The sequence below is a fragment of the Echinops telfairi genome, unplaced genomic scaffold (assembly GCF_000313985.2).
Source record: "Echinops telfairi isolate 266 unplaced genomic scaffold, ASM31398v2 ScPeMD7_7;HRSCAF=31, whole genome shotgun sequence".
Taxonomy (NCBI): Eukaryota; Metazoa; Chordata; class Mammalia; order Afrosoricida; family Tenrecidae; genus Echinops; species Echinops telfairi.
The window spans coordinates 22,257,195-22,282,527 of NW_022103904.1; the positions used below are offsets into that span (position 1 = coordinate 22,257,195).

Genomic DNA, 25,333 nt, shown 5'->3' on the forward strand with positions numbered 1-25,333 from the left:
CAAAGGACTTATTTATAACCTCTGGTTTCTGCTTCCTGTAACAGCCCCTGGAAGCACAGTGTTTTCGTAAATGCACAAGCAGCCTCACTGTGAGCAGTAGCAGGTCTTTTGGGTGGCTCGGAGCTTCTCTTTGATGCCTTCAAGGCCGAAGTGCTACAGTTCGCTTTGCTTGAAGCTTGGCGTGGAGACACGGGACAGGGAGGATAGGTCTCCCGTAAAGTGGGTCCCATTCCTGTGCCGGGCATCCCCCAAAGTCTACAGCGAGAGCAGCATGCTCTTAACCAGGTCACGGGGAGGGCTCGTGGCCGAGCCACTCATCCGCTCGGTCCGTTGGCTGTGTGGGTGGGGCTCAGCCACAGAGTCAGGGGCAATGTCCCTCCCCGCTTGGATGGGATGCCGATTCTGTGCTGGCCTCCTGGGAAGACTGCCCTCCCCACCCAGCGGTGAACCAGTGAGCTTGGAGCGTCTGCCTGGGGTCCTGGAGCTTCATAAAATGGGGTGCACCTTCTAATCCCCGGGGATGTTCTCAGACGCTCCCAGCCCAGGCTGCACCCTGGGTGAATGGGGTCAGAATCTCCAAAGTGGGAGTCTGTGTTTTGAAAGCTCCTCAGGTTCCGACGGGCAGCAACCGTTGAGGAGGTCTGTCAGTGAGCTTCTCTCCTTCATAACCCTCGAACAAGATCGTGCAGGGCGATGTGGTGGCGCAGCGATGAAGGCATTTGGCTGCTCACCGCGCAGTCTGTGGTTTGAACCACTGGCCGCTCCGAGGGAGAAAGGTGTGGCAGTCAGTTTCTGTAAAGTTTCTGCCTTGGAAACCCTCGGGGCAGCGTGGCTCTGTCCGACACAGCCACTCAGAGTCAGAATCCCCCCGCGGCAGTGGGCTTTTAGACTGGAGAGCAAGCTGAGCGGGCTGATAAAGTGCTCTCTTGCTAGCCCCAGCAGGTGGGTGGTTCAAAGCCACCCAGAGGCACCAGCCTGGAGATCTGCTCCCGACCTGGGAAAGGTCTACGGAGCACAGTTCTCCTCGGGGTCCCCATGAGTCGGAACCAGTTCAGTGGCCCCGTGAAGCAACAGGGAGAGTAGCAAATTCTTGTGGCTTGCAGGGCCAGGTGAGGACGTGGGTGAGAGGAGGGACTGTCCATAGTCGGGGTAAGAACTGTGGTGAAGATTGGGGGTGAAGAACTGATGCGCGCCCCACAGGAAGGCCTCATATTCACACGGCTTTGCTCTTTTTAATTAAAAAAAATTGTTGTCACATGACCTACGCCACTACATTCCCCTTTCCCCCTTAATTTATTGTTCAGCATTTTTACTTTCTGTTTATTGGAAGACTTTCATTCGACGTACACCAATAGAGATTTGGTTGCAATTCTCCACGTATACATGTAGGTGCAGAGGTGACAATCCCAGAAAGCTGTTTCCCCAAACATTTTCCCACTCACAGTATTACCCGTCCAGTCCCCTTGGAGCTTAAAGTCCGCGGAGTTTGTGTTCGTCCTCACAGAATGGCTTCCTGGGCCATTAGCAGCAATGGCGGCTTTGCAAGTCCTAAGCCACCAGCCGCGCCGGCTCCAGGGAGAGCGAGGGCCGCCTGCTGCCACCAAGAGCGAAGGCCTTGGGAACCCGGCGCAGTTCTGCTCTCCGGGTTGCTGTGAGCCGGAACCGACTAGATGGCAGTGGGTTTGGTTTAAACGTTGACGTGAGGAGAAAGCTGCTTTGAGTTTTAAATGTTTGATAAGTGCCTCGGGAGGCCCCTTCAGTGCCACTGGAGCCTGTAAACGCGGGGCCTTGGGGGCCTTGAGGGTGGGGGGGTGTCTGGCCTTGCTTCTTCCATCAGCCCGCCCTGGCTCTTTTCCAGCATTCCACCCCGCAAGGATGAAATGCAAGCAGTTGGGCCCAGTATCCTCTGAAACCGCTTCTAGCTCTGAGACTGAGGCATCCTGGAGTGGCTCTTACCTCTGGCTCCTCCATCCTGGCTGTTGATAGATAGCACCTGGATCATAAAAAATAACCAACCAAACACACTGCCAGCCAGTCAATGCTGACTCGCAGCCAGCGACCCTCTACGACAGGGTAGAACTGCCCCTGTGAGTTTCCCAGACGGCAACTCTTTATGGGAGTAGAAAGCCCAGGGATCTTCCCATTGAAAGACCCACTTTCTCCAATCTCCTCCTCTAGAAATCCTCCTTGCCGTGTTCAACCTTGAAGTCAAGCTTAGAAGGAGACTCATACTAAGGTGTAATGCATAGCTCTGCCTTCTTTCCTCCCTCTAGCTCACCAACCATCCCCAGGAAGACACCCGCTGCTGAAGAGGCAGGCTCGGATGGACTATAGCTTTGACGCCACCACAGAAGACCCTTGGGTTAGAATTTCTGATTGCATCAAGAACTTGTTCAGCCCCATCATGAGTGAGAACCATGGCCACATGCCGCTACAGCCCCACAGCCAGTTGGGTGAAGATGGGACACAGGGCCACCCAGATGGACCCCCACCGAAGGCGGATGCTTCCAACGGGGCTCCCAAAGGTTACAAGGCAGCAGACAGCAGCCCGGTGAAGAAGGGGCCCCCTGTGGCCCCCAAGCCAGCCTGGTTTCACCAGAGCTTGAAAGGTTTGCGGAACCGCGCTCCAGACCCCAAAAGGCTGCCCAGCGCCGCTCCGTGCACCCAGCCGACACCGGCACCCAGGGGACTTCCTGGGCCGCACTCTCAGGCCTCCTCCTCCATCAAGCAGAGGATCAGTTCTTTTGAAACCTTTGGCGTCTCTCAACTTCCTGATAGAGGAGCCCAGCGAGCAAGCATCCAACCTACCTCTGGAGAGGCGGCGAAACCTCTGGGAAAGGGAGAAGGAGGCCGGGGCTGTGGCCTCTTGGTGCGAGGGACTCCGTCCAGTGTGGAGCAACAGCTGCCAGAGAAAGAGCAGCTGCCACCGGGCCCCCTTGCAGCCTCAGAGGGGCCTGTGCCCCCACCCGCAGGGCCGAAGCCCACTCCAAAGATCCTCCCCACTGACCCTGACCTCCTCCTGAGGCTGCTCTCAGCACCGACTGAGCAATCACAGGGCCCTGTGGTCAAGACCCCGGGCCAGCGGGCACGGAGCTTCCCTCTGACCAGGACCCAGTCCTGTGAGGTGAGGCCATCGGAGGAGAAGACCAGCAAACTCTACTCCATCAGCAGCCAAGTGTCCTCGGCTGTCATGAAATCCTTGCTGTGCCTTCCATCGTCAGTGTCCGGGGGCCAGTCGCCCCGCAACCCCAAGGATGGGGAGCCTCCACTGCCACTGCCCAACGAAAGTCCGGCGGCCAGCAGTCCTGCCACCACGCCTGCCCCGGACACGGGGTTCTCACTCAAGTGAGTGTCTTCACCCAGGGCGCCCCTGCCTCGCCCTCACTTGCCTTTCTGTAGGAATCCTACAGGCCCTTTTAGAGGAGCCCTGAGGCCGAGTGGTTATGCGTTGAGTTGCGATCCGTATGGTCGGCAGTTCGAAACCACCAGCAGCTCCTTGGGAGAAAGATTGGGCTTTCTATTCCCATAAACAGTTGCCGTCTCAGAAACCCACAGGGGTTGCTATGAGTCAGCATGGGCTCCATGACAGTGAGTTTGGTGTGGGTTGGGATATGTCTTCCTAAGAAGCCCTGGCAATGCTGTGGTTAAGTGCATGGCTACAGAAGGAAAGCCCTGTTGTTCTCACCTCCCCACTCCTCTGAGGTCCAATGACGTCACAGTCTGTTCCACCTTGGAAACCCTGTGGAGCCATTCAAGTCTGTCCCATGGGGCCCTATAGGAATCAACTCTATATCAGCATTCTTGTTTTTAATTAATATATCTTTAAGCTCTTTCTCAGATGTACTGGTTCAAATACTGTTCCATCTGTTCATTTATATGTTGTTTTGGTCTGGGGGTGGTTTCTGGATAGGTCAAATGGTTAAGCTTTTGACTACTAACCCAACTGTTGGCGGTTCAAACCTCTGGTGATCTGCTTGGTAACCTTTGTAATCCAACGGTCAGCCTATGGAGTACAGTTCTATTGTGACACCACTAGTCCACTGGGCTTTTTGGCTGAGAGCCTCTTCTACCATTGCAACAGGGAAGCTCAACCTGGGATTTATTGCAGCGGGGGTCTGTGTGGGGGTCCCCGTCCACCTTTAAGGGGCAGACGCCTATCAGTCAGTGAGGGGAACCATTCAGTACCACGGAAACCACCAGAGCATGCAAAATACGTGGCTGGGGGGAAAGAAAGAACTCCCTGTACAAAGATGAAGAGCATGAGTGGTTCCGTGGTAGCATCCTCACCTTCCAAGCAGGAGGCTCACGTTTGATCCCAGACTAGGCATTGTGTGAACAGGTCTCCGTGGAGCTTCTAGACTAAGTTGGGTGAGGAAGACAGGCCTGGCGATTTACTTCTGAAAATCAGCCAGTGGATCTCGAAGGATCTGCAGTTGATCTTGGGAATGGCAACGGGCCAGCCAGGCATCATTTCATCCTGCTGTGCATCGAGTGTCCACGGGTTCGGGGCAGCCGGCCACAGGGAGGCACAATGCGTGCAGGAGAGCATGGAGACCAGGGGCAGTGAAGGTTGGCCCTTGGCCGTTGCTGGGTTCTGGCCAGCGGCATCTATGAATTACGGCAGAGAGAAAAGTGTGCCTGAAAGGTCACCTGCCTCGGTGACAGGTTCTGCTCGTTGTGCCAAGCTGGGTGTGCAGGCTGTGTCCTTGCTGGTGCTACTTGTCACCAAGCTGGCCCTGACCATGGTGACCCGGTCGACAGCAGAACATCACGCCGCCCAGCCCCATGCCATCATTGGCATCATCAGCAGGCTTGGGTTCATCATCGCGGCCCCTGTGGCTCCAGAGTGGGCCCCCACCCCAGGGACTCATCGACACTGGGCACTGTCCGGTCACGCTCCACAGGGTTTCCAGCGGCTCATTTTCAGAGGCAGATGGCCGGCCTTTCAGTCTCCCCTCTCAGATTGGAAGCTCTGCCGAAAGCTCGTGTGACTTTCTTGGTAATGGGGATACCAGCGGCAGAGCTTCCAGCATCCCAGCAGCACGCTGGTCCCCCAGTGTGGGAAATGGGCAGAGGAGCAGTGGAGGCATCCGGCCAGATGTGTCCAGAGCCTTAGATGCCTGGCGTGGCGAAGGGCCGAGGTCCAGAACTTGGGCTCTGGAGTCGGACGCGCACTGATCTCTCACCTGGAATCCCAGACCTTGGCATCTTGTAGCTGTGATGCCCTAGATACGCCCTGGATTCTCTCTCCATCCCGAGTTCTCTTCCCATGGTGGGTGAGAGGAGCCCAGGTGGCAACTGGGTTAGGCGTTGTTCTGCTAACTGCAAGGTGAGCAGTCTGAAACATCAGCCACTCGATGGGAGAGAGAGGAGACATTTTACTCTTGTTAACATTTCTTAAAAAATTCACAGCCATCAAGCCAGCTACTCTATAGGACAGCGTAGAACCGCCCCCTGTGGGTTTCTGTGATTGTAACTGTTTACGGGAGTAGAGAGCCCCGTTTTTCTCCTGAGGGGCGCCTAGTGGTTTCGAACTGCAGATCTTGCAGATCACAGCCCAACACGTATCCACTGTGTCTCCAGGGCTTCAGTGTCAGGAACCCACAGGGGCAGTTCTGCTCTGTCCTATACAGTCACTGTCAGTCAGACTCGACCTGATGGCAGTGAGCCTGTCTGCTGAAGGCGAGCATCCACTCATTGCTGAAAACATCACACACGAGAATGCTCGTACGTGACCGTGAACACCGTGCCAGCAGCAGAGCAGGCCTGCGTAGATGGGAAGTTGTGCTGCTGTTATTTGTGCTGTGTGACGTTTCTCTCTGTGAAAGCCTTTCAGAGCTCAGAGAATACACGGAGGGCCTTGCGGAGCCCAGGGAAGCGGATGCCTGGAACCACAGTCCCCCTCCACCTGGCCAGTCGGTTCTCGCCCTCCTGAGCACAGAGGAGCTGAAGGAGCTCATAGAGGAAGTGAAGGTTCTGGATGAGGCCACCTTAAAGGTAGGTTTCTGTGGTAAGCAATTGCCAGGGACCAAGGCTGTGTGATTACATTCTATATTTGGGGTGGGAAGCAGTCTGAATAGCTCCAGGCTCCCCGAGGCGCCAGCAGCTCCCAGGAGCCAACAGCAGAAGCAGGCCTTGTCTGCCTGTCTGTCGGAGAGGAACATTCTGAGCCCTGGTGACAGTGAAACCTTGCGCTCAAAGGGAGATTTTTTTTTTATTGCACTCCGATTGCTTTCTCTTGCTTTCAATACATTGTCAGGTTGCCTGTCTTAACTACTTGGACAATGAGAAAGATGGGGCTCTGGGGCCAGTGTGCTTGCTCGGAGTCTGCGGGTTTGGTTCCCTGTCCAGAGCTTCAGGCCTGCTGACCTGTGTGAGTCTCTAGCGTAGCCACCCCGTGGGAGCACTCGCTGTTGATGGTGAACGTGGGCTATGGGAGCCCTCACCAGGTGGTTTTTATTCTTTCTGCACCCAGGTGGCTGATCCCTGTTCTTCAGGGCCCCTGGGCTTCAGCCGGGTCATTCTGAAGGTCCCACTTTCGATGTGCTTTCTGAGCATGACCCAAAGTGTGTCCAGAGGAGGAAGCAGCTGGGAAGTGTGGGGGCTCGTGGGCCTTGCACAGTCTGGGCATCTCGGGGACCACACAGGCTTTGAGGACCTGATCAGGCAGATGGAGGGGTGACCCTGAGGAGACCCTCTTTCCTCCCTGCTGCCTCCCATAGTTTCATTGGCAAATAGTTCACACACCATGCATTTCAATAGTTCAATCACATCAAGAAGAGTTGCACAATCACCACACGCGGTCTTAGAACATTTTCTTCATCCTTGTAGCTCCGATTTCCCCCCAACCTCCCCTATGCTATCCCCAAGGAAGATTAATCCAGTGATTGCAGAGACCCTCTTTCCTTTTTCAATTTTGAAAATAGTTTTGTTGACGCATATTTTCTATATCCTATTGCTCCATCATTCAGTCATCGTTAGAAGAGTTGTACAATCGTCACCAGTCGTCAATTTCAGAACACTTTCCTCTCATATCCGTTGTTGTTAGCTGCCCATTTCTCCCTGTCCATCCTCCTGCCGTGCCCCTAGGTCATCATTAATACAGTTACTGTCGCTCATAGCTTTACCCATCCTGGCTTTCATGTACAGAACATCGTACAAAACACAAGCAGGAAGCAAACAGACCAACACACCGAAACATCCAACAACAATGGCTAGACACAACCTCCATCAAAAAGAAAGCAGACGATATTAAAACCGGAAACAACATGACCCTGGGGAGTCATTCTATTATAGGAGATAATAATGAGTCTTTCTATTATAGGAGATGTGCTCGCTGGGGTCCAATCTTATGTCAAGGATGTGGCGCAGCCTCATGCACACAGGTGTCCCTGGGAGCTCTTCCTCTCCTCTGAGGACCGCGCCCTTCTCTCGTGCACACGGGGCTCATTACCCCCAGGGACCGTGTCCAGCTCAGATTAAACAAGGGAGGCAGACCTGTGTCATAAGCAAGCACTTATGTCCAGCCTATGGTCTTCTTGTTTTTCTCCAACAGGACAACTAACCCAATATTGGGGTAAAAGTTGGCAGTGTTGCGCTGGTGGTGGGATGGGGGCGGGGCAGTGAAGGACACTCTTCCCTCTGGGTCTTAAGGATTCCATAGAAAAGGCTCTTAGAACCACCAGCAGGCCAGATGCTTGGACCACACTCAAGAAAGTAAATTCTTCCACTTCAATGTCCTCCCTACTGCCACAGCGCAAAGTGGTGCCCTCAGCACCACAGGACCTGCAGATATATTAAATTTAGTCTGTGTGGTTTCTGTGTGTTTGTTTAGTTAACCAGGCCTTTGAGCCAGGGTCATTCTGGCTGGGCCTCCTGTTGAGAATGTGCATCCCCTCCCTCGATAGACTGAAGGAGAGCCTTCCGTTGAACAAGATCCTCAGGGGAGGCTTATGTATACAAAAGACCCACCTGTAGGAGAGGGCGTCTCTCAAGTTCCTGTCACTCTGAGTGTCTCACGTCTGCCCATGGTCCTCAGAAAAGTGCTCTTCCTGGACCCCGTAGGCATGTGAGTTGGAGACCCCAGCTGCAAGCTGAGAGTCTTTGACTCTGGACAGGCAGAGCCGGGTCCTGGCTGGGATGTTCTGTGCCCAGGGGGAGCTTGTGAACCAGGTGAGGTGTCAACTGGGCTCCCTTAGTGGCTGCACCCTGGGAGGAAAGGGGAGAGAGCAGGAGCCACCACCTTCTCCCAGATAGTGCTGGCACCCTGGCTCTGTGGTGCTACAACCTTACCTCATCCCAATAAGGTCAGAACCGGCACAGAGGCAGTTGCCCAAACATCTGGAGTTTCCACACGTTTCTTGGTGAAAAGAACAGCGCTTACTTACCTACATACTTGTTTATCTCCCAAGTGTCCCATGACTCCTGAAAGCCCAGTCCCCCTCTAGAGATGATGGCACGGAGGTGTGTGGAGGTGCTGTAGCCTGGAGCGGCACAAGCTGGGGTGTGAGGTCCAATCCGTCCGACTTCAAACTACTACTTGAACTGCTCACACTGCTGCATCACGGTGTCACGCCTCTCTTTCTCCTGCAGCAATTGGACAGCATCCATGTCACCATCTTGCACAAGGACGAAGGGGCTGGCCTTGGGTTTAGCTTAGCAGGAGGAGTGGATCTGGAGAACAAGGTGATCACGGTGAGTGGTCCAGTCGTGGGGACAGGGCAGGGCCAGGGATGCAGCTCCAAGGCGGGGAGGCCTGCCCCGGAGGGGTCTTTTGTGCTGAGGGACAGAAAATTCATGACGCTAAGCCATGAGGGAGAGGTGGCCTCTGCCCTCACCCCCTCCACAGCGTATTTATAATAGTCATGGATGGGACTTCGTATTTGACTCCCATCGTAATTTTTGAACTACTAAAGAAGGTTTGGTAGACCCCCTAGATAACTTTAATATGGCAAAAGAGATCCAGGTCATTTGTGGGGCTTAAAATAAAACGTGCCGATGCCCCAGCCTCTCAGCTGGATGATGGAGTCCAAACCTTGGGAGGTTGAGGCCCAAATGCTTACCTTTTGGAAGGTTCAGCCCAGATTTTCATTCGATTGTGTGTCTGCTCCTTTGGACATACGGGCCTATAACCAGTTCATCACTGATCCATCTTGTTGAGGGAGGACCCTCAACACAGAGGCGGCGGCAGTGGGCACAGAAACAATGGGGCAGCCATTGTGAGGGAGGGGCAGGGCTGAGCGGGGCTTTGCTCTGTTGTACATCAGGCCGCTGTGAGTCAGAACCCATTTGATGGCACGGAACAGCCACAACCACCGCCGCCGCCAGTGCAGCATTAGGTCAGGAGGTTTCTGGCCACAGGAGCGGTGGTGGAAGTCTTTACAATCAGGGCTGAACGCCTACCTGTGATAGGTGGCACCGGACACCTTCCCTGCAAGGGCCTTCGCCTGGGTAGGCAGGCTCCTGGCTCTCCTCATAGGAGGGGACCCTGCCGCAGAGAAGGAGGTGTGCGCTGGATGGAAAGGGCCCTTGAGGAAGCAGGGTCCTAGGAAACCAGTTGCCATCCGCTCCACTGGGGCTCATGGCGACCGCATGTGTGTTCGAGCACACCAACCAAGCTTCCTGGCATTGACCATGGCGGACATATCTGAAAGCAGCTGGCCAGACCTTTCCTCTGAGGCACAGATGGCCCACCTCCTGATTTGCAGATGGCCCACCTCCTGATTTGCAGGTCCCTGACTGACCATCAGCACCAGTCAGTGGAGTGGCTGCGTTTGTCATTGTCTGTTCTTGGAGAAGGGAAACGCTTACTCTACTGGGCTAGGCAATTGTGAAGCTGAGCAGATGGTTGGCTGAGAGTGGTGGGGCCCTCCCTGGTGAGAACAAGCAGCAGTTACTGCATTCACACGGCACCCACCCTGAAGCTGCAGACCTCAGGGACCAGACCCCTACTCCCCCTCCCCATCCCTGTAAGCTTAGCACCTACTAGAGACCAGGGTAGGTCTGGGGAGGGAAGGAAGTCTGCATCTTTCCTTGTGCATATGTGTTATCTGACCCTGGCCATCTGATCACTGTTAGCCGCTGCCCTCTGCCCTCTGTCTTGGGTCATTTGAACCTGACACAGGTTTCTAGTCCACCCATCATCACAGGCTGAGCCGGGGCATGGCTACCTCCTCTCTAAAGCCCAGTGCACTTTGTTCGCCCACAGTGATGCTGCCCCAACGCATTGCTTGTGGACTCTGCTGATGCATGTTCATTCCTTTGTCCAGCTGAAAATAACCCCCCATCCACCCCCAGTGCCCAGTGTCCACCAGCATAAAACACAGCACACCTGCTGGAAGTTGTGACTTGGGGCCTTCCTCTTGGTCACCTCAGAGTCAAGGGGGTCGGAATGGCCACTTCATTGAATTTCTTTCCAACTTCTCTACCCTGAACACGCACATAAGACCAGTGACTGACCACATGGAGGAGGGTTATGAAGCGCTCCTAGATGCACTTCCCTCTCTAGTGGAAGGAGAACAGGTCTACAGCAAGGGCACCTTGGACCCTTGCTCTGCCCTTCCCTTGGGTAGGGATTTCTCTCACCCACATTTGACCCTTCACCTCTGGGCCACTGCAGCCACTGGGAAACCAGGAAGACGCAAAGCACTGTGGCTGGACATCTGCATGATGCTTCCTCTTGCTCCTTCTGAGTTTGGGCGCTCGGTGCCTTTCAGATGCATGGAAGGGGAACTGATGTGTACCAGTCATCAGCCTGTCCTCTAACGCCGACTCTTCTTCTTCTTTTTAAATATTACATCATTTTACTGGGGGCTCTTAGAGATATGATAACAGCCCATCAATCAATTATATCAATTATAGCAAGCCATCATCATTTTCAAAACATTATCTTTCTACTCAAGACCTTTGATTTCAGCTCCTCTTTATTCCCTACCTCCCCCACCCTGCCATCCTCATGAACCCTTAATAATTTATCTATATCTATATCTATCTATCTATTCATATCTTACACAGACCACTGCATCCCTTCACTCACGTTTCTGTTATTCATCCCCCTTGAGAAGGGTTATACAACCATCATTTCTATTAGTTCCCCCTTACTCTCCTCCCCCCCTCTTTCCCCTACCCTCATGGAATCCCTACTTCTGTTACTGTTTCCGAGAGGTTTATCTGTCCTGGATTCCACACACCTCTTATCTGTACCAATGTACATGCTCCAGTCTAGCAGATTTTGTGGGTCATGATAGTAGGGGGAGGAAGCCTTAAAGAATTAGAGAAATATTGTGTGTTTTGTTGGTGCTATATTGCACCCTGAATGAACCATCCCTTCTGTGAGAGAATGTACACTTATCAACAGATGGGCTTTGGGTATCCACTCCAACCCCTCTTGTTCATATCAATATAATTGTTTGTTTTTGATCTCCTGACTCCTGATCCCATCGACACCTCATGATAACATGGGTTAGTGTGCTTCTTCTGTGTGGGCTTTGTTACCTCCAGGCTAGATGGCCACTTGTCTATCTTCAAGCCTTTAGGACCCCAGGCGCTATATCTTTTAATAGCCAGGCATCATCAGCTATCTTCAACACATTTGCTTATGTATCCATTTTGTTTTCAGTGATGGTGTCGGGAAGGTATCGCACAGTGCCAGGTTATTAGAACAAAGTGTTCTTGTGTTGAGGGAGGACTTGAGTAGAGGCCCAAAGTCTGTCTGCTACCTTCATACTTTAACATATAAATATATGTTCATAAACTAATACCCCTATCTTTATATATTAATATATTTACATAGATGCATGTGTGTATTTATCTCTCTATATATAGCCTTTACCTCCTAGTTCTTTGCTCTATTTTCTTTTGCATTCCTCCTGCACCACTATCATGTTCACCCTTCATTTGCCTCTCAGCAATTCTTCTTGGCTGCATTACAGTTGATCAAACATCACCAGGCACTCTGCATCCTCCTCACAGTTGATTTCAGATCTCCTATTGTTCTCCTATTCCTGAGTTTGTTGGCTCCCCATTACCTTCCGCCGCCACCTCCTCTCCCACCTCCCGGTCCCCCAACCCCCCACCTCCCGGAACCACTGGTCAGGCTGCTTTCTCCTTGGGATTGTTTATCCTGCTGATCTTATACAGATAGACATATATACATATATATAAGTCAAAAAAGAAGTAAAAGGCCTGTATGAAGTTCCTGGTCTATCTGCTGACCTTGATGACTGTCCCCCAACCGGGTCTGGTGAGGTGCCATAGCTTTGTCTCTTTGCAACCCCGAGGCAGGGAATTGGCACCCCAGTGTGGCAGTGAGGAAGTGAAGCATTGAGCTGTTAGTCAAGAGGTCCGTGGGCCACCCCCACCAGAGGTGGGAGAAATGATGAAGTTAAAAAAACTGAACGTAAAATCCAGAGTGCAACTTAAGGAGACAGGTCAAGTTTTATAAGGAAATACGCAGACCTAGAGTTAGAAAACCAGAAAGGAAGAACAAGCTCAGCATATGTTCAATTGAAGGAATTCAAGAAAAATTCATGCCTTGAGTTGTAGTTTTAAAAGACTTTATGGGCAAAATATTACATGAGGCAGGAAGCCTCAGAAGAAGATGGAAAAAGCAGTTACTGTACCAAAAGGAACTAATGACACTCAACCATTTAAAGAGGTAGCATACGAGCAAGAACCAATGGTGCTGAAGGAAGAGGTTCAAGCTGCGCTGAAAGCATGAACCAGAAACAAGGCTCCAGGAATTGATGAATTACCAATTGAAATGTGTCATCAAGCTGATGAAGCATTAGAAGCCCTCCCTCATCTATGCTAGGAGATTAGGAGCACAGCTACCAGACCAACTGATTGGAAGAGATCCATATTTATATTATACCCGTTCGAAAGAGAGGAGGCCCAACAGAAGGTTCAACTTATAGAATAAATCCCTAATATCACATGCAAGTAAAGGCTTGCTGAAGATCATCCAACAATGGTTGCAGCAGTACATTGGCCAGGAGCTGCCAGGAGTCCAGGTCCAATCCAGAGGAGGACGTGGAACAAGGGATATCATTGCTGATGGATCTTAGCTGAAAACAGAGAAGACCAGAAAAAAGGTTTACTTGTGTTTGACTGACTATGCAATTGTACCGGACTATGTTGGTCATATAATTTACAGAGGCCATTTATGATGTCTTACATAGGACAGAAAGGAGATGAGATAGTTTATTGTGCCAGCCTGGCCGATAAACAAGTGGGATTAACTGAAGGGCGGAGAGATAAATGGCTCGGTGAGCCTCGCCTTTCTTGTCTCTTGCTCTTTGATCATCGGACCAGTGTGTGGCTGCCTCGCTTGTTCTGTGCCTCAATTTATAGGCTACACTACCTGTGGATGCCTAGCCTGAGGGCTGTGGCGCTGTAAGTTGAGATCCCTTTAAGACATCTCTGGAGCTGGGGACTGGCAGTTGGGACTGGTGGTTAGTTGACAGTTGGTGATCTGCCTTGTGATTGGCTGCTGTGCTGAGATAGCCTAGTTCTCTCTATAAATAGAGGGAGATCTGGCAGCTGACGAGACTTGAAGGACTACTAGTCTCTCACAACTCTCTCTCACGGGAGTGAGTTGCAGTGAGCCATTTCTAGTGCTTTATAATTTAACTGTTCATTTCTTGTATTATATATTTATCTGTATATGATTTAACAGTTCATTTCTTGTTATATATCTAATTATCTTTATAAATAAATATATTAAGTTATCAGCAATTTGGTTTTATCTCTCTAGAGAACCCTGTCTAACACAGGAGACAAAGACAAAACCCATCTGGTTGACAAAGGTCATTAGGGTGAGACCTGATGGTGTCCAAAGGATTCACAGCCATGTAGTTAACTCATCAAACTTAGACAGCAAAGGAAATTTGTCACAAAATCATAATCGGTGGCAGATCAATTCACGGTCACAGGTGTGGGCAGTCACAGGTAGGACTAGGAAGCAGGAAAGGGCCCACCAGAGGGATATATGTACCCTGTTGCATTCAGCGAAGCTGACAAGATTGGTTCAGGACTCTCGGACCAAGGTAGTGGTAATGGGATTATGACTCGTGACCATGCCACCTCATACCCCAATTTTCTTCAAGGCCCCTCCCAGGCAAGTTCCTGATGGGTGGCCAGTGGTGTCACATTCAGTCTGAGACCTAAGCTGTTCACAGTGCTGGTCAGGGGTCAGAAAGAACTCCATGGAGGCTGACTGTGTGTGGAGAGTCAGCGTGGGCCCAAGGCTCCCATCGTAAACTGCGGCCTTCTGCAAACCTGGGGCTCAGAATTTCAGCTGGAGCTCACCACCCTGGCAGTCACTGAATCCTCTGGACCTCACAGATTAGAGTCTGCCCATCTTCACTAGCCTGCACGGCTCTGACACTGAAGAGGGGTTTGTTTTCTCGCAATGTGGGGTGCTCAAATGCTCAACCAGAGGCTGGGCCGTGTGGACCCCTTCCCTGTTGGCAGTCCCCAGGTGTTCCTGGGATCCTTGGCTTGTAGACAATCTTCACCTGGCATGGGTCAATGGGTCTGATCAGGTTGGGGACCAGCCTACTCTTGGAGGACCACATTAATGTAACCAAGTTTTCAAACGGGATCTCACCCCCAGGTGCAAGGGCCAGACATTCCATGCCTGTTCTGGGAGGACACGATTCAATCCCTGGCATTGCCTTGTTAAAGAAGCTGACGCAAAGGCCTGCCTTGACATTGTCCAGCACCTTATGGGGGAAAGGGGCCTAAACATCCTTTCCAGGGGACTCACAGGCCCCCTCTGGGTCCCTACTCTCTTTGGTTTGCTCAGGTTCATCGTGTGTTCCCCAATGGGCTGGCCTCGCAGGAAGGGACTATTCAGAAAGGCAACGAGGTCCTGTCCATCAACGGGAAGTCGCTCAAAGGGGCCACACATACGGACGCCCTGGCCATCCTGCGCCAAGCTCGCGACCCTCGGCAAGCTGTGGTTGTCACCAGGAGGCCAGCTCTGGAGGGCACGCCTGACCTGGACTCCTCCACCGACTCAGTAGCCTCAACTTCTGTAGCCAGTGAGGCTGCCGTGGATTCCGGTAAGTTCTCCCAGTGCAGGGGGGACTGCGCAGTAACCTGTGGTCCCCAGACTATGTGACCTCCCAGCGTGTTGCCTGGGATAGGGGGGAAGGTTTGTGTGCATTTGTACACGTATGTATGCATGTGTCTACATGCAGACATGTGAACACAGTCATGGGCAGTCGGCTGTCCTGGCCAGGGAGGGGGGTGGTTCCGATGGAAGCACCGGTGTCTCTCCGCAGCAGAGGCGCCAGTCTGCAGAGTGACCCTGGAGAAGACTTCGGCGGGGCTGGGGTTCAGCCTGGAAGGAGGAAAAGGTTCACTCCACGGAGACAAGCCTCTCACTGTCAACAGGATTTTCAAAGGTGTGTGGCGGGGGTGGAGGTGGGGGGGTGGCTGCACCTTTTCCACCTGGAGGCAGGCCCCCAACCAGCTTCTGAGCATCTTTGAGGCAACACTGATGTCCCGAGTGGGGACATAACCCCTCATCCTCTCGAGGCACGCAGGCGTTCCAAAAACTGAGTTCTACTTTCCCTCCTGGGCGCACACCATCCCCCACCCCCACCCCTGTATTTGGCTGAATCCCCTTGGTGGCATAGTGGTTACTCCTGGGGCTGCTACCTGAAAAGTCAGCAGTCCAAAACCACCAGTTGCCCCTTGGGAGAAAGGTGAGGCTTTCTATTTCTGTAGAGTTATCTTGGCAACTCACAGGGGCAGTGCTACCCTGCCCTGTAGGGTCAGTATAACTTGGCATTGACTCAATGACAGTGAGTTTGAAGTTGGTTAGTTAGTTTGTTTTCCCCTAGCAGCTGAGCTCTGAGCTTATGAGAACTTAGTAGAGCAGGGGGAACATTGAGGTAATTGAGGCACTGAACTGCAGTGTTAAGACTTTTATGAGTTTCCCAGTTGTGCAGTAATCAAGATACGTGCCATCGCAAGGCACCTCCCACTCCCACCCCCCAAGTCAGTGCCCAATGACTGACATATCAAAGTTGTCAATAAAGCCAGAGTCTGACCCTGCACTCAACTGCTTAGCCTCACACAGCCCACCCTCACCCTGGACCTGGTGGATCCTGCCCGTGCTTAAGAGTTTGATGTTTTGTTTGACATGGGCTGAGGTGGAGATCACACAGCAAACCATTGATGCTCTTCAGGCTGGACCCCCCCTCCCCCCACAAGCCCTCAAGCAGAGCAAGGGGAGCACTGGACGGGGACTCATGGAGTCTGGCTACAGGCCCATCTCTGACTCCATCTCTGCCCGGTACAACTTGACTCTCCTCTTCCAGGCCTGAGCCCCTCATCTCATCGGCAGGAGAGGTTCTCTGTGTTCCAGGACTCTGTCCTGAGGGCCAATGGGTCCCCATTCTGTCCCTGTCCCAGGGGCCCCTGTGGCTGGAGGTTTGGTTCAAGCAGGCTCTGCTGTAGTTGCTGACCCTGGAGGGAGGCTAGACGGAAGCTCATTTGGTCACTCCCCCGTGCCCTTAGCTTCCTACAGCTATTGTAGCCACGTACCACAAACGGAGTGCATTAAACCATCAGAAAGGTATTTCTGCATGGTTCTGGAGGCTGGAAGTCGGAATTCAGGGTGTCAGTGGGACCCTGCTCCCTCTGAAAGCTCCAGGGAAGATCCTCTCTTGCTTCTTCAAGCTCCTCGAAGCCCACAGTTGCTCCTTGGCTATGACAGCATCACTCTTACCTTTGCTTCTGTCTTCACATGGCTTGTGCTTCCGGTCTCCCCATCTCCGCGCATCAGTTAGCATGATGTCACCTATTGGTCCAGGTGTGAGGATATTGGCCTTCTGCACGTTAAGTCAGATTCCATCCTGAAGGCTGCAGTCCTTGAACTTCATCAGCAAGTGCTTCCAGTCCTCCTCCCTTTCAGCAAGCAGGGTTGTGACATCTGCCTCTCACAGGTTGTTCATGAGCCTTCCTCCAATTCAACCCATGGCACTTAGAATCCACGCTAACCCCAGTTCTGGGGACTGTCGATTAAACGTTTGGAGGTCAACTTGGAATGAGCATGGGGGTCAGAGTCAGCCGACCTGGGTCCTAGTGCTAGTCCTGTCGTATATATGGGTAAGACACGCCACCATGCTGGTGAAGATGAGCTATGCGCTGCAGGGTGACGGGATGCTTGGCAAAGCGGATCCTGGGGCCCACATGTCTGGGTTCACACACGCAGCCTTGGTGCCGTGGGTATGGGTGAGTGGCTTGAGTCCTTGGTCTCCTCACCAGTGGAAAAGGATTACGAAAAGCGTGCCCTGCAGAGGGTCAGTATCCTAAACGCATTTAGCATCGTGGCTGCTCTTCACTAATGGTCTAATTCGTGTGAGCCATCTTTTTATTTTGATCATTATTGTTCATCTCTGTTCTGAGGCAGTCGATGTAAAGATCATGGGTCCCTGGGATGGGAGCCCTCATTGTGTCTGTAGTCACAGTAAACCAACCCTATTGTCCTAGAGAGCATGTAAGGGTGGGGCCATGCCTGATCATACTGCCTTTCTGCAGGCCCCTGGGGCTTCTCCCGGCTGTTCAGAGCCAAGCCCATCTCAGGGATGGCTCACAAAGGGCTCAGCAGCTTCCTGCCCCCACCGTTCCGTGCTGATGATCTAAGTAGAAGGGGAAGGCCATGTGTAGGGAGGAAGGCTGCTGAGTTGTGTGCAAGGGGACTTTTTTTGATGATTCAGTTCCCCACAGTCCTCTGAACATCTTCCCAGCCAGGCCCTTAGATCTGTCTGCAATCTCCCTCTCCCGGGACAGCCTAGGATACCCCTTTCCTAAGGGGCAGAGAGGGCCAGAGCCTGGCACCTCAAATTCCGTGCCACCTGTGGTCGAGTCATTCTGCCATGTGCACCCTGTTCTCCCCACAGCTGTCCTAGCTCCTCAGAGATCAAGGACAGGGAAGATGGGCCCCTTCACTTGTGAAATCCACCATCCTCTTCTTCTCCCCTATCCCTCAGGGACAGGTGTCGAACAGAGCGAGACGGTCCAGCCAGGAGATGAGATTCTGCAACTGGCTGATGTTGCTTGTGCAGGTCTCACACGGCTGGAAGCCTGGAACATCATCAAAGCATTGCCCGATGGACCTGTCCCCATTGCCATTCGGAGGAAGAGCCCACAGTCTGAGGGCCCACAGTGACTGGAGACTCCTAGGCAGAATGCCAATGCTGATGCCCAAAGCCCACAGCATGCAGCTCCAGCACACAGCTCCCCACAGCCTCTGATTCTCAGGGTTCCTGGTGCACCCCAGCCCAGATGGAGAGAAAGCACAGGTGTGCTTCCTGGTGACCGGTGTCCAGATCTGGACCTTCTGGGACCACCAGCAAGAGGGCTGTCCTAGAAGTCAGGGCAGAGCCATACTGGGGTGACTGGCACAAACTGTACTTTGTATATAGAGAGCTTAATGATAACATTGCGGTGCCATAAATAAAATGGATCTATTATAATTTGATATGAAATCCATGTCTTGTTTGGCCAAGTCTGGCTGTGTGACAGTCCACCACCCCACAGCAATCATCCTTTCTCCCACGAGTCTGCAACACAGACGGGGCTGGGAGGAGGCAGATTCGTGTTGGTTCCGATTGGCCTCTGCTGGAGCAACTCAAAGTCTGGGAGCTGCAAACGTCTGCAGAGACAGGTGATGTTGGCTATTGACTGGGTGGTCCGCTGGGGCTGCGAGTCTGAACACCGACACGCGTGGCCAAGGCTTCTCCCACTATGGCGGCTGCGTTCGAAAGGCGAGAGTTCCAAGAGTCCGAGAGCCGAGCAGAAGGTGCGCTCTTCTTACGGACGGGCCGTGGAAGTCACAGGGCATCACTTCTGACGTCGCAGCTTGGTCTGAGCTGGGACCAGCCTGCCCAGGTTGAAGGGAAGGGGAAATCCTATTGAGATCGACTTTGGAAAATCCAAACGGCCACACAAAATATTTGCAAAACTGAGTTTTCATTGGGTTGGAGACGTGATCCTAGATTAGCGTGGAACCAGGGAATAGGTAAGCAACAGGTGTGGACTGGTGTGTCAACAGAATGAGCGTGGGAGGATGAGAGGGTAAAATACAAATGGCTACCACTTACCACCCATGTGCTAAGCCTTGGGCTTGGCATCTATTGGACGTTGTCTTTAGTGATCAGTCACCTCGTTAGCAGGTGGCATTGTCCCATTGTACAACACGGAGACAACAAAGGGACTATTATGGTGAGGCGGAGAGACTGAGTTTGGTCTTCTGTGCTTGGTGGACCATCAGCCAAGGGATGCTTCCATGCAGGGTTATTGTAGGGAAACTACCTCCAAAGGGATAGTTTGTTCACGTCTTAATGCCTGATCGTCCAGGTCAGAGCAAAGACATGTGATTGCATTAGCCACAACTGATGACCCATGCCAGGTCCTGTGAAATCATGTGGGGAAAGATCAGTCAGGGGTCGCCAGGATTGGCTGCACCATATTAATGTGCTCCAGTGGCCTCCCCGGGACCCATAGATTATCATCAGTTGCTAGCATTGTTTCTGACTCTTGGCAACTCCACGTGTGTTGGAATAGAACCGCGGGCTTCCCGAAAGTTTTCAAAGAGTGATTTCCCCCGCCCCCAGAAGATCAGTCAGCCTCTCTTTTGAGGCACCTCTGAGTGGATTTGAAGCATCAACTTTTTGGTTAGCACCCAAGGAGTCTTGACTGGTTGCAATATTCAGGGACTCCGCTGGGTCCACAGAAAGTCAAGACTCTCTCTTTGCTACTGGTGGGCTCTTAGGACACCCAGCTGAGGTCAAAATCCTTAGGCAAACCCCACTAGGGTATCTATCAGTCACTGTCCTGTTCACCCTGAGGAGTAACAGTTTGTGTTACTCTTATGTTGCCTTATGTGCCTAAACCTTGTCCACTAACTGCTGTGCATAAGAACTCAGAGCCCTCAGGCGTGTTGGCTTTTTAGACTAAATAGAAATGCCGAACATGGACATGATCTTCTAATAAGGTAAGTCTCTATTCCACAGCCATCCCTGGGATCTCACTGTGTGCCTGCCCAGGATGTGGACATGAGGTCAGGGCACAGAGGCATACTTCCCTGTCCTTGAAAATGTGACCATCCTTGCTCGTGGTGATGTGTCTTATAATTGGGTGAAGATTTTGAGTTCTGGTCTGCGGCCAAGTCATAAATCTGGACCAGGCCAGGGAAAGAGAAAGTAGCTTTCCACCATGACTGGAAATCGAGCCTCAAGTTGGCCATGAGCCTGAGACATGGAGAAAGACCTCTTAGCACACTGGATCAATCAAGGACCTGGGTAAGGCAGAGGTTGTCAGAGGCCCAGGTGCCCCTGGTGCTGCCCGTCCTGGGTCTGGATCTCTTGGGGTCATGCAATATGATAGGTAGGTTTATTGTGCCATCCTAATAGGAACATGTGGGATTAATCAGGTTGAAGTTTGATTGGAGGGCAGAGATAATGGCTCTGTAAGACCTGCCCCTCTCTCTCTTGCACTCTGGTGATTGGACCAGTGTGTGGCTGCCTTTAGTTAATTCTCTGCCTCAACTTGTGAGTTACATTAACTGTGAGACAGCCAACCCGTGGACCATGTCACTAGAGCTTGAGGTTCCTTTAAGACCTGCTTCACCACGCTGCTGGTATGTACATCACTTGAGCTGGAGGCTAGTGGATCCCATCATCTTGCATTGCTTGAGTTCGATATCCCATCCGGGCCTGCTTTGCTAAGCTCCTGAGCTGCTGCCTGTTGGTGACCTGCCCTGCTGTTTGCTGCCTGTGGGTGGACTCTGCTTGCATTGCCCAAAGGAGGACTCAGCTATCTGCTTCCTTGACCTTAGACCCGCAGCCCAAAAGAGTTGAAGGACTTCCAGTATATTAACTGTTCCATGGAAATGAGTTGAACTGAGCCCTCTGTTCTACTGTGTGGATTAATTAGTTATTATATTGTTTTGTGCTGTATAAATATGTACATAAATAATCACAAGTGTCCTGGTTTTGTTTCTCTAGAGAACCCCGTCTAACACATGCAGTTTTCAGCAGAAGCTGGGGTAGCGTGGGGAGTATTCCAGCCAACTCTGCTAGAAGGAGGTCTGCTCGCCCATCCTTCTTGGTCATTGGAATGCGGTCTGACCAGAGTTTGGCAGCCACAGGAATCCTGCCCTGGCCTCCAGAGCTGAGGACAAGGAAATGCCCAAGGGAAAGGAGCATCTTCTCTTCAGATCCCAAGGTGCAAAGGTGGGCAGCTTGCTCAGTGCAGAATCACTTGCAACGAGAGCTGACCCTCAAAGCTGTAGATCTGACCAAGGAAAGATGCAAAATGCCCGGTTTTCCTAAGGGCATGGGAGTTAACTCCTGGAGGGAAAACAACGAATCTGAATGGAAGATATTAACAAAAGGAACGTAGCTATCCAATTTTGTAAACCACAATTTTCCAAGTTGACATCTTTCTGAGGAGGGAAAATGTTGCCCAGTGTCAAACAAATACACCCCAGGCACAGGTCAGAGAGAGCTCTCGGTGGTGCAAATGCAGCAGCACCTGGTTCTTTGTGACAAAGAGGGAAACACAACTCTGCTAGTGGCCGGCAGACAAAGGTTTGGACCAGAGTGCATCACGTGGAGCCTTGACAGAGTCCCTATCCGGGGGCCAGAGGCTTCGGTCCACCATGTTCAGGGAGCTGTGCTCGGACAGCAGGCAGAGAGAAGGCTGAGCACACAGACCGCCCACCCCAAGCAACCCCTGCCTGGAAGGCAAGGCTCCAAAGGGCGAAATAGACCCTCAGCTTCTCCCAGGATCTTGGACATCCTTCCACCTGGAGCTCCTCCATCCATAGGATAAGTCCTTCGACAACCAGTGACAGTGTCAGTCTTGGTGGTTAGTCACTGCTTTCTGAAGGTTGGCGTAAAATCCAGCCATGCTGCGGGGGAAGAAGGATTCCACTACTTTCTGTGGGAGGTAACCGCTGAGGTCGGTGTGGAAGAATGTGACCACGTGGGTTTTGTCGGGCTCCCTGTAAAAACAAAAGCACACCTGTGTCCGCTTCTGCAGCAAAGGCCTGGGGACAAGTATCCGCATGGGCCAGGGGAGCCCAGCCCAGTCCCAGAGAGCCATACACAATGGGCTCATCTAATCTCTAACTCACCCTCCAGGATGCCCTGTGTACCTGCTTATTCTCTGGACAGCCACTTTCCACCTTTCATCTGGTGGATACCCTACACGGCTGGCCTCCCAGGCCCACAGCAGGGAGCTCTCAAGCCAAGGAAACTCACAGTGACCCAACAGAGCAGGGCAGAACTGTCCCTGTGGGTTTCCGAGACTGTAACTCAATATGAAAGTAGAAAGCCTCATTTTTCTTCCAAGGAGAGGCTGGTGATTTTGAACTGCTGACCTTGCAGTTAGGAGCCCAATGCATAATCCACTCTGCCACCAGGGCTTCCTCAGCAGGGAGCAGCCTCCTCTTTCAGCCTGAGCAGGCAGTTCCCTCTTCTCAATTCATTCTGTAAAAGTTTCTGGAGGACTCACTCACTCAGGGCCAGGTGTTGGGAGGGACAGACAAGGAGGCTGCCCTCCACCCAGACAGACCTGCAGTTCTCAGTACTGTCTGTGGCCACCTTGGGGCTCCCGAGGCTCTCCCAAGGGGCTGGCTAAGCCAAAAACCAACATTCCCTGTGGGCACTGAGATGGCCTTTGCCTGTTGCGGTTGCATTTCTTCACAAGGGTACGATGGTGTTTTCCAGAGTCCTGCTATGGGAGTTCACAGCAGAATAATATCAAAGCAGATACACGCGTCTATGACCCTGGCGTTCAAGAGATTTTGCCCACATGTAAAATTGTAAAAATGCTATTTTTCTGAGAAATTTAGATAACTTTCATCCAACTAAGCCACATACAAGAACATATGAGGGATTTATCGTGCTTTTAAAATAATTGAAGCATTTCCCAGTTTTAATTTTGAACACGATATATCTCGATAGGTGTAACTAATTTAAGCAGAAGCGCTTAGGGATATTGATGAGTGATATTGAAACCCCCAATAAGTACTGCTTGAGAGAACTGACCATAACTTGTGCAAACGTGAGGTGGCTTTGGCCTGGTGGTGGCAAGCGTCCACAGGGAGGAAGGGACATGGTACGTGGCACAGACCTTGGGCTGGAAGTCAAGGTCAGTGTGTGGCTTGCTAAGGCCAGCTGACCACCCTGGACTGCACACGCTACACTATCCTGGTCAGGGCTTGGGGACAGTGAAGCCCGTCAGCCAGAACCCGCATCAGTGAGGGACACACAAAGGACATGGGATGCAACTTGGAAGGGACATTGAGGAGTCTCCACTGCCACACGTGTCTCGATGGCCTGGCCATCAGAGGAGAGTGCTTGGTGGAGACAACCTGGCACTGTAATATGTTATTTGCTGCTGAGTTGATTCTGACTCCCGGTGACCCGTGTGTAGCAGGATGCCTCGCCGGTCTCCCAAGGCACCATGGAGGGAGTTCACAAGACCAGTTTACCAGGTAGTAGTTGGGCACCTCGTTGTTGATGCCACCCAGAGACTCCTCCATCTGGCAGTTTACTTGGGTGGCATAAGACCCCTATTCAGCGCTCCACACAGCATTCCATCTGCCCAGCAAATGCTACTTGACACCATGCAGGTCACTGGGTTGGAACTGAGACCTTTAGGAAGTCCCCTCATGCCCGGTAGTTTAGACAGGGCACCTGGGGTCCAGAGAGGGCCAGGGGCCAGTGGGTGAACAAGAAGGCAGGCTGGCATGTGTGCCTTGGTGGTGCCCCTTTCCCTCTGCTCCTAGCCTGTCGTCTCCCTGTGGAGTGCTCAGCGTGGAGGGCAGGGACTTTGTCAAGCCTCAAGCTGCCTTGCTCACTGACCTCCATCCATTCCACCTTGCTGGGAGCTTCACTCCTCTCCCTGGGCCAGCTCAGTCCTCCTCCTCTCTCACCTGCACTTTCAATAGTGGTATCCCAAGTGTACCATCCAGGCTCATCCTGCACCAGTCCTTTCTGCGCACGGCTCTAAGGGGAATCTTCACAGAGCTGCTCTTTCCTTGCTTATCACCTTTCTGCTTAGAAATCAAGACTGGCTACCTGCCATTTATCTAACCAACCAGTTCATTAGCCTGGCACTCATGAACCTGCTCAGCTGGATGCCAGCCTTCCTCCACTCTTTCCTCCAATGAATGGCTGTCCCAGATTCACACCCCATGTGTCTTGGCTTTGAATGCTCTCTTACTAGACCCACCTGCTGAAACTCTGCATTTCGAAATGCAATGGAAAACACAAGATTTCTCCATCCCTAGTGCAGATATTGGATGGGGATCCAAGGCCCTTTGGACTCGCAGACACCAGTTGTCATCGAATCAACTCCATCTCATGGTGACCCCGTGTGTGTCAGAGTTGCAGACACTAGAAAGGAACGGAAGGTCCTTTCTAGTCCTTCGGACTCCCATAAATCACAGGGCCACTGGATGGATTCCAAGCCAAGGCGACTTCATGCATGTCAGACTTTAACAGTATTCCAGGGAAATTCAAAGGCCGAGTTTTGGGACAGAGACTGCCAAGACTTTCTCCTCAAGTACCTCTGGGTGGCCTCCAATTCCAAGTTCCTCCTTTACCTATCAAGGGCACCCACCCATTGGCACCACCCAGGGACCCCACAGTCTTTGAAACAGGCCATTGATAGCATTTCAGCACTGTAGCCATTAGCGCCTTCCCCCTTCCTAGTCACCTGCTCAGAAGAGCCTGCTCAGAACCCCACGGAGGACATCCAGGCTAAATTCCCCGACGCCCATGGGGACTCGCACCCAGGGCTTCACCCACAGCAGGATCCAGGGAGGGCCGCTGAGTCGCTTGACCTGTGACTGTAGCCCTAGCACCTTCAGACAGGTGTGTGCTACCAAAACACAGTTCTTTCAGAAGGTTGTCCCCGAGTGGCTTGATTGGAACTACCTGGGCAGGTGTGAGTTAAAAATACCAGTTCTGGGGACACTACCAGCCCTCAACTGATCCAAGGTGTCTGCAGGGGTTGCCCAGAAAGTAGCCCTTTTCACAGTGCCCACCTGCCCGCAAAGCTCTCATCTCCTCCACCAGGGTTCTGAGGCGGAAGTCCCTGCGCAGACTTCTCTTGGGCTTAGAAACACAAACAAGGTAAATGCGACATGTTACTTAGAGACTCGGCTTCTTTCTGGGCCAGCATGGGGCCTGATGGGAGGAAAAGCCTGTGATGGGGGTTGTATGGGAGGCGGCAAATCAACACACTGCCAGTGGTGAGCGGACACGAGTACACTCACAGGATGAGAAAGAAGGCCCCGAGA

The 25,333-nt window shown here is 52.3% G+C and overlaps 2 protein-coding genes across 3 annotated transcripts in view; one reads left to right on the forward strand and one right to left on the reverse strand.

Moving 5' to 3' along the window:
• IL16 (interleukin 16) overlaps positions 1-22,347 on the forward strand; it is a 53,790-nt gene extending 31,443 nt beyond the window's left edge. The window contains exons 10-15 of one of the 2 annotated variants that reach the window (XM_045286276.1): positions 2,274-3,345; positions 5,829-5,997; positions 8,593-8,694; positions 14,807-15,065; positions 15,288-15,410; positions 21,024-22,347. In XM_045286276.1, coding sequence (XP_045142211.1) covers positions 2,274-3,345; positions 5,829-5,997; positions 8,593-8,694; positions 14,807-15,065; positions 15,288-15,410; positions 21,024-21,037 — 1,739 coding nt within the window. In that variant the 3' untranslated portion in view covers positions 21,038-22,347. Of the gene's footprint in view, positions 1-2,273; positions 3,346-5,828; positions 5,998-8,592; positions 8,695-14,806; positions 15,066-15,287; positions 15,411-18,005; positions 18,497-21,023 lie in introns of those variants that run through there. The other variant, XM_045286275.1, reaches the window with a different exon arrangement.
• STARD5 (StAR related lipid transfer domain containing 5) overlaps positions 21,516-25,333 on the reverse strand; it is a 10,695-nt gene continuing 6,877 nt past the window's right edge. The window contains exon 6 of the mRNA XM_004708195.2: positions 21,516-22,024. Within this exon, the coding sequence (XP_004708252.1) occupies positions 21,877-22,024 (148 nt within the window). The 3' untranslated portion in view covers positions 21,516-21,876. The remainder of the gene's footprint in view (positions 22,025-25,333) is intronic.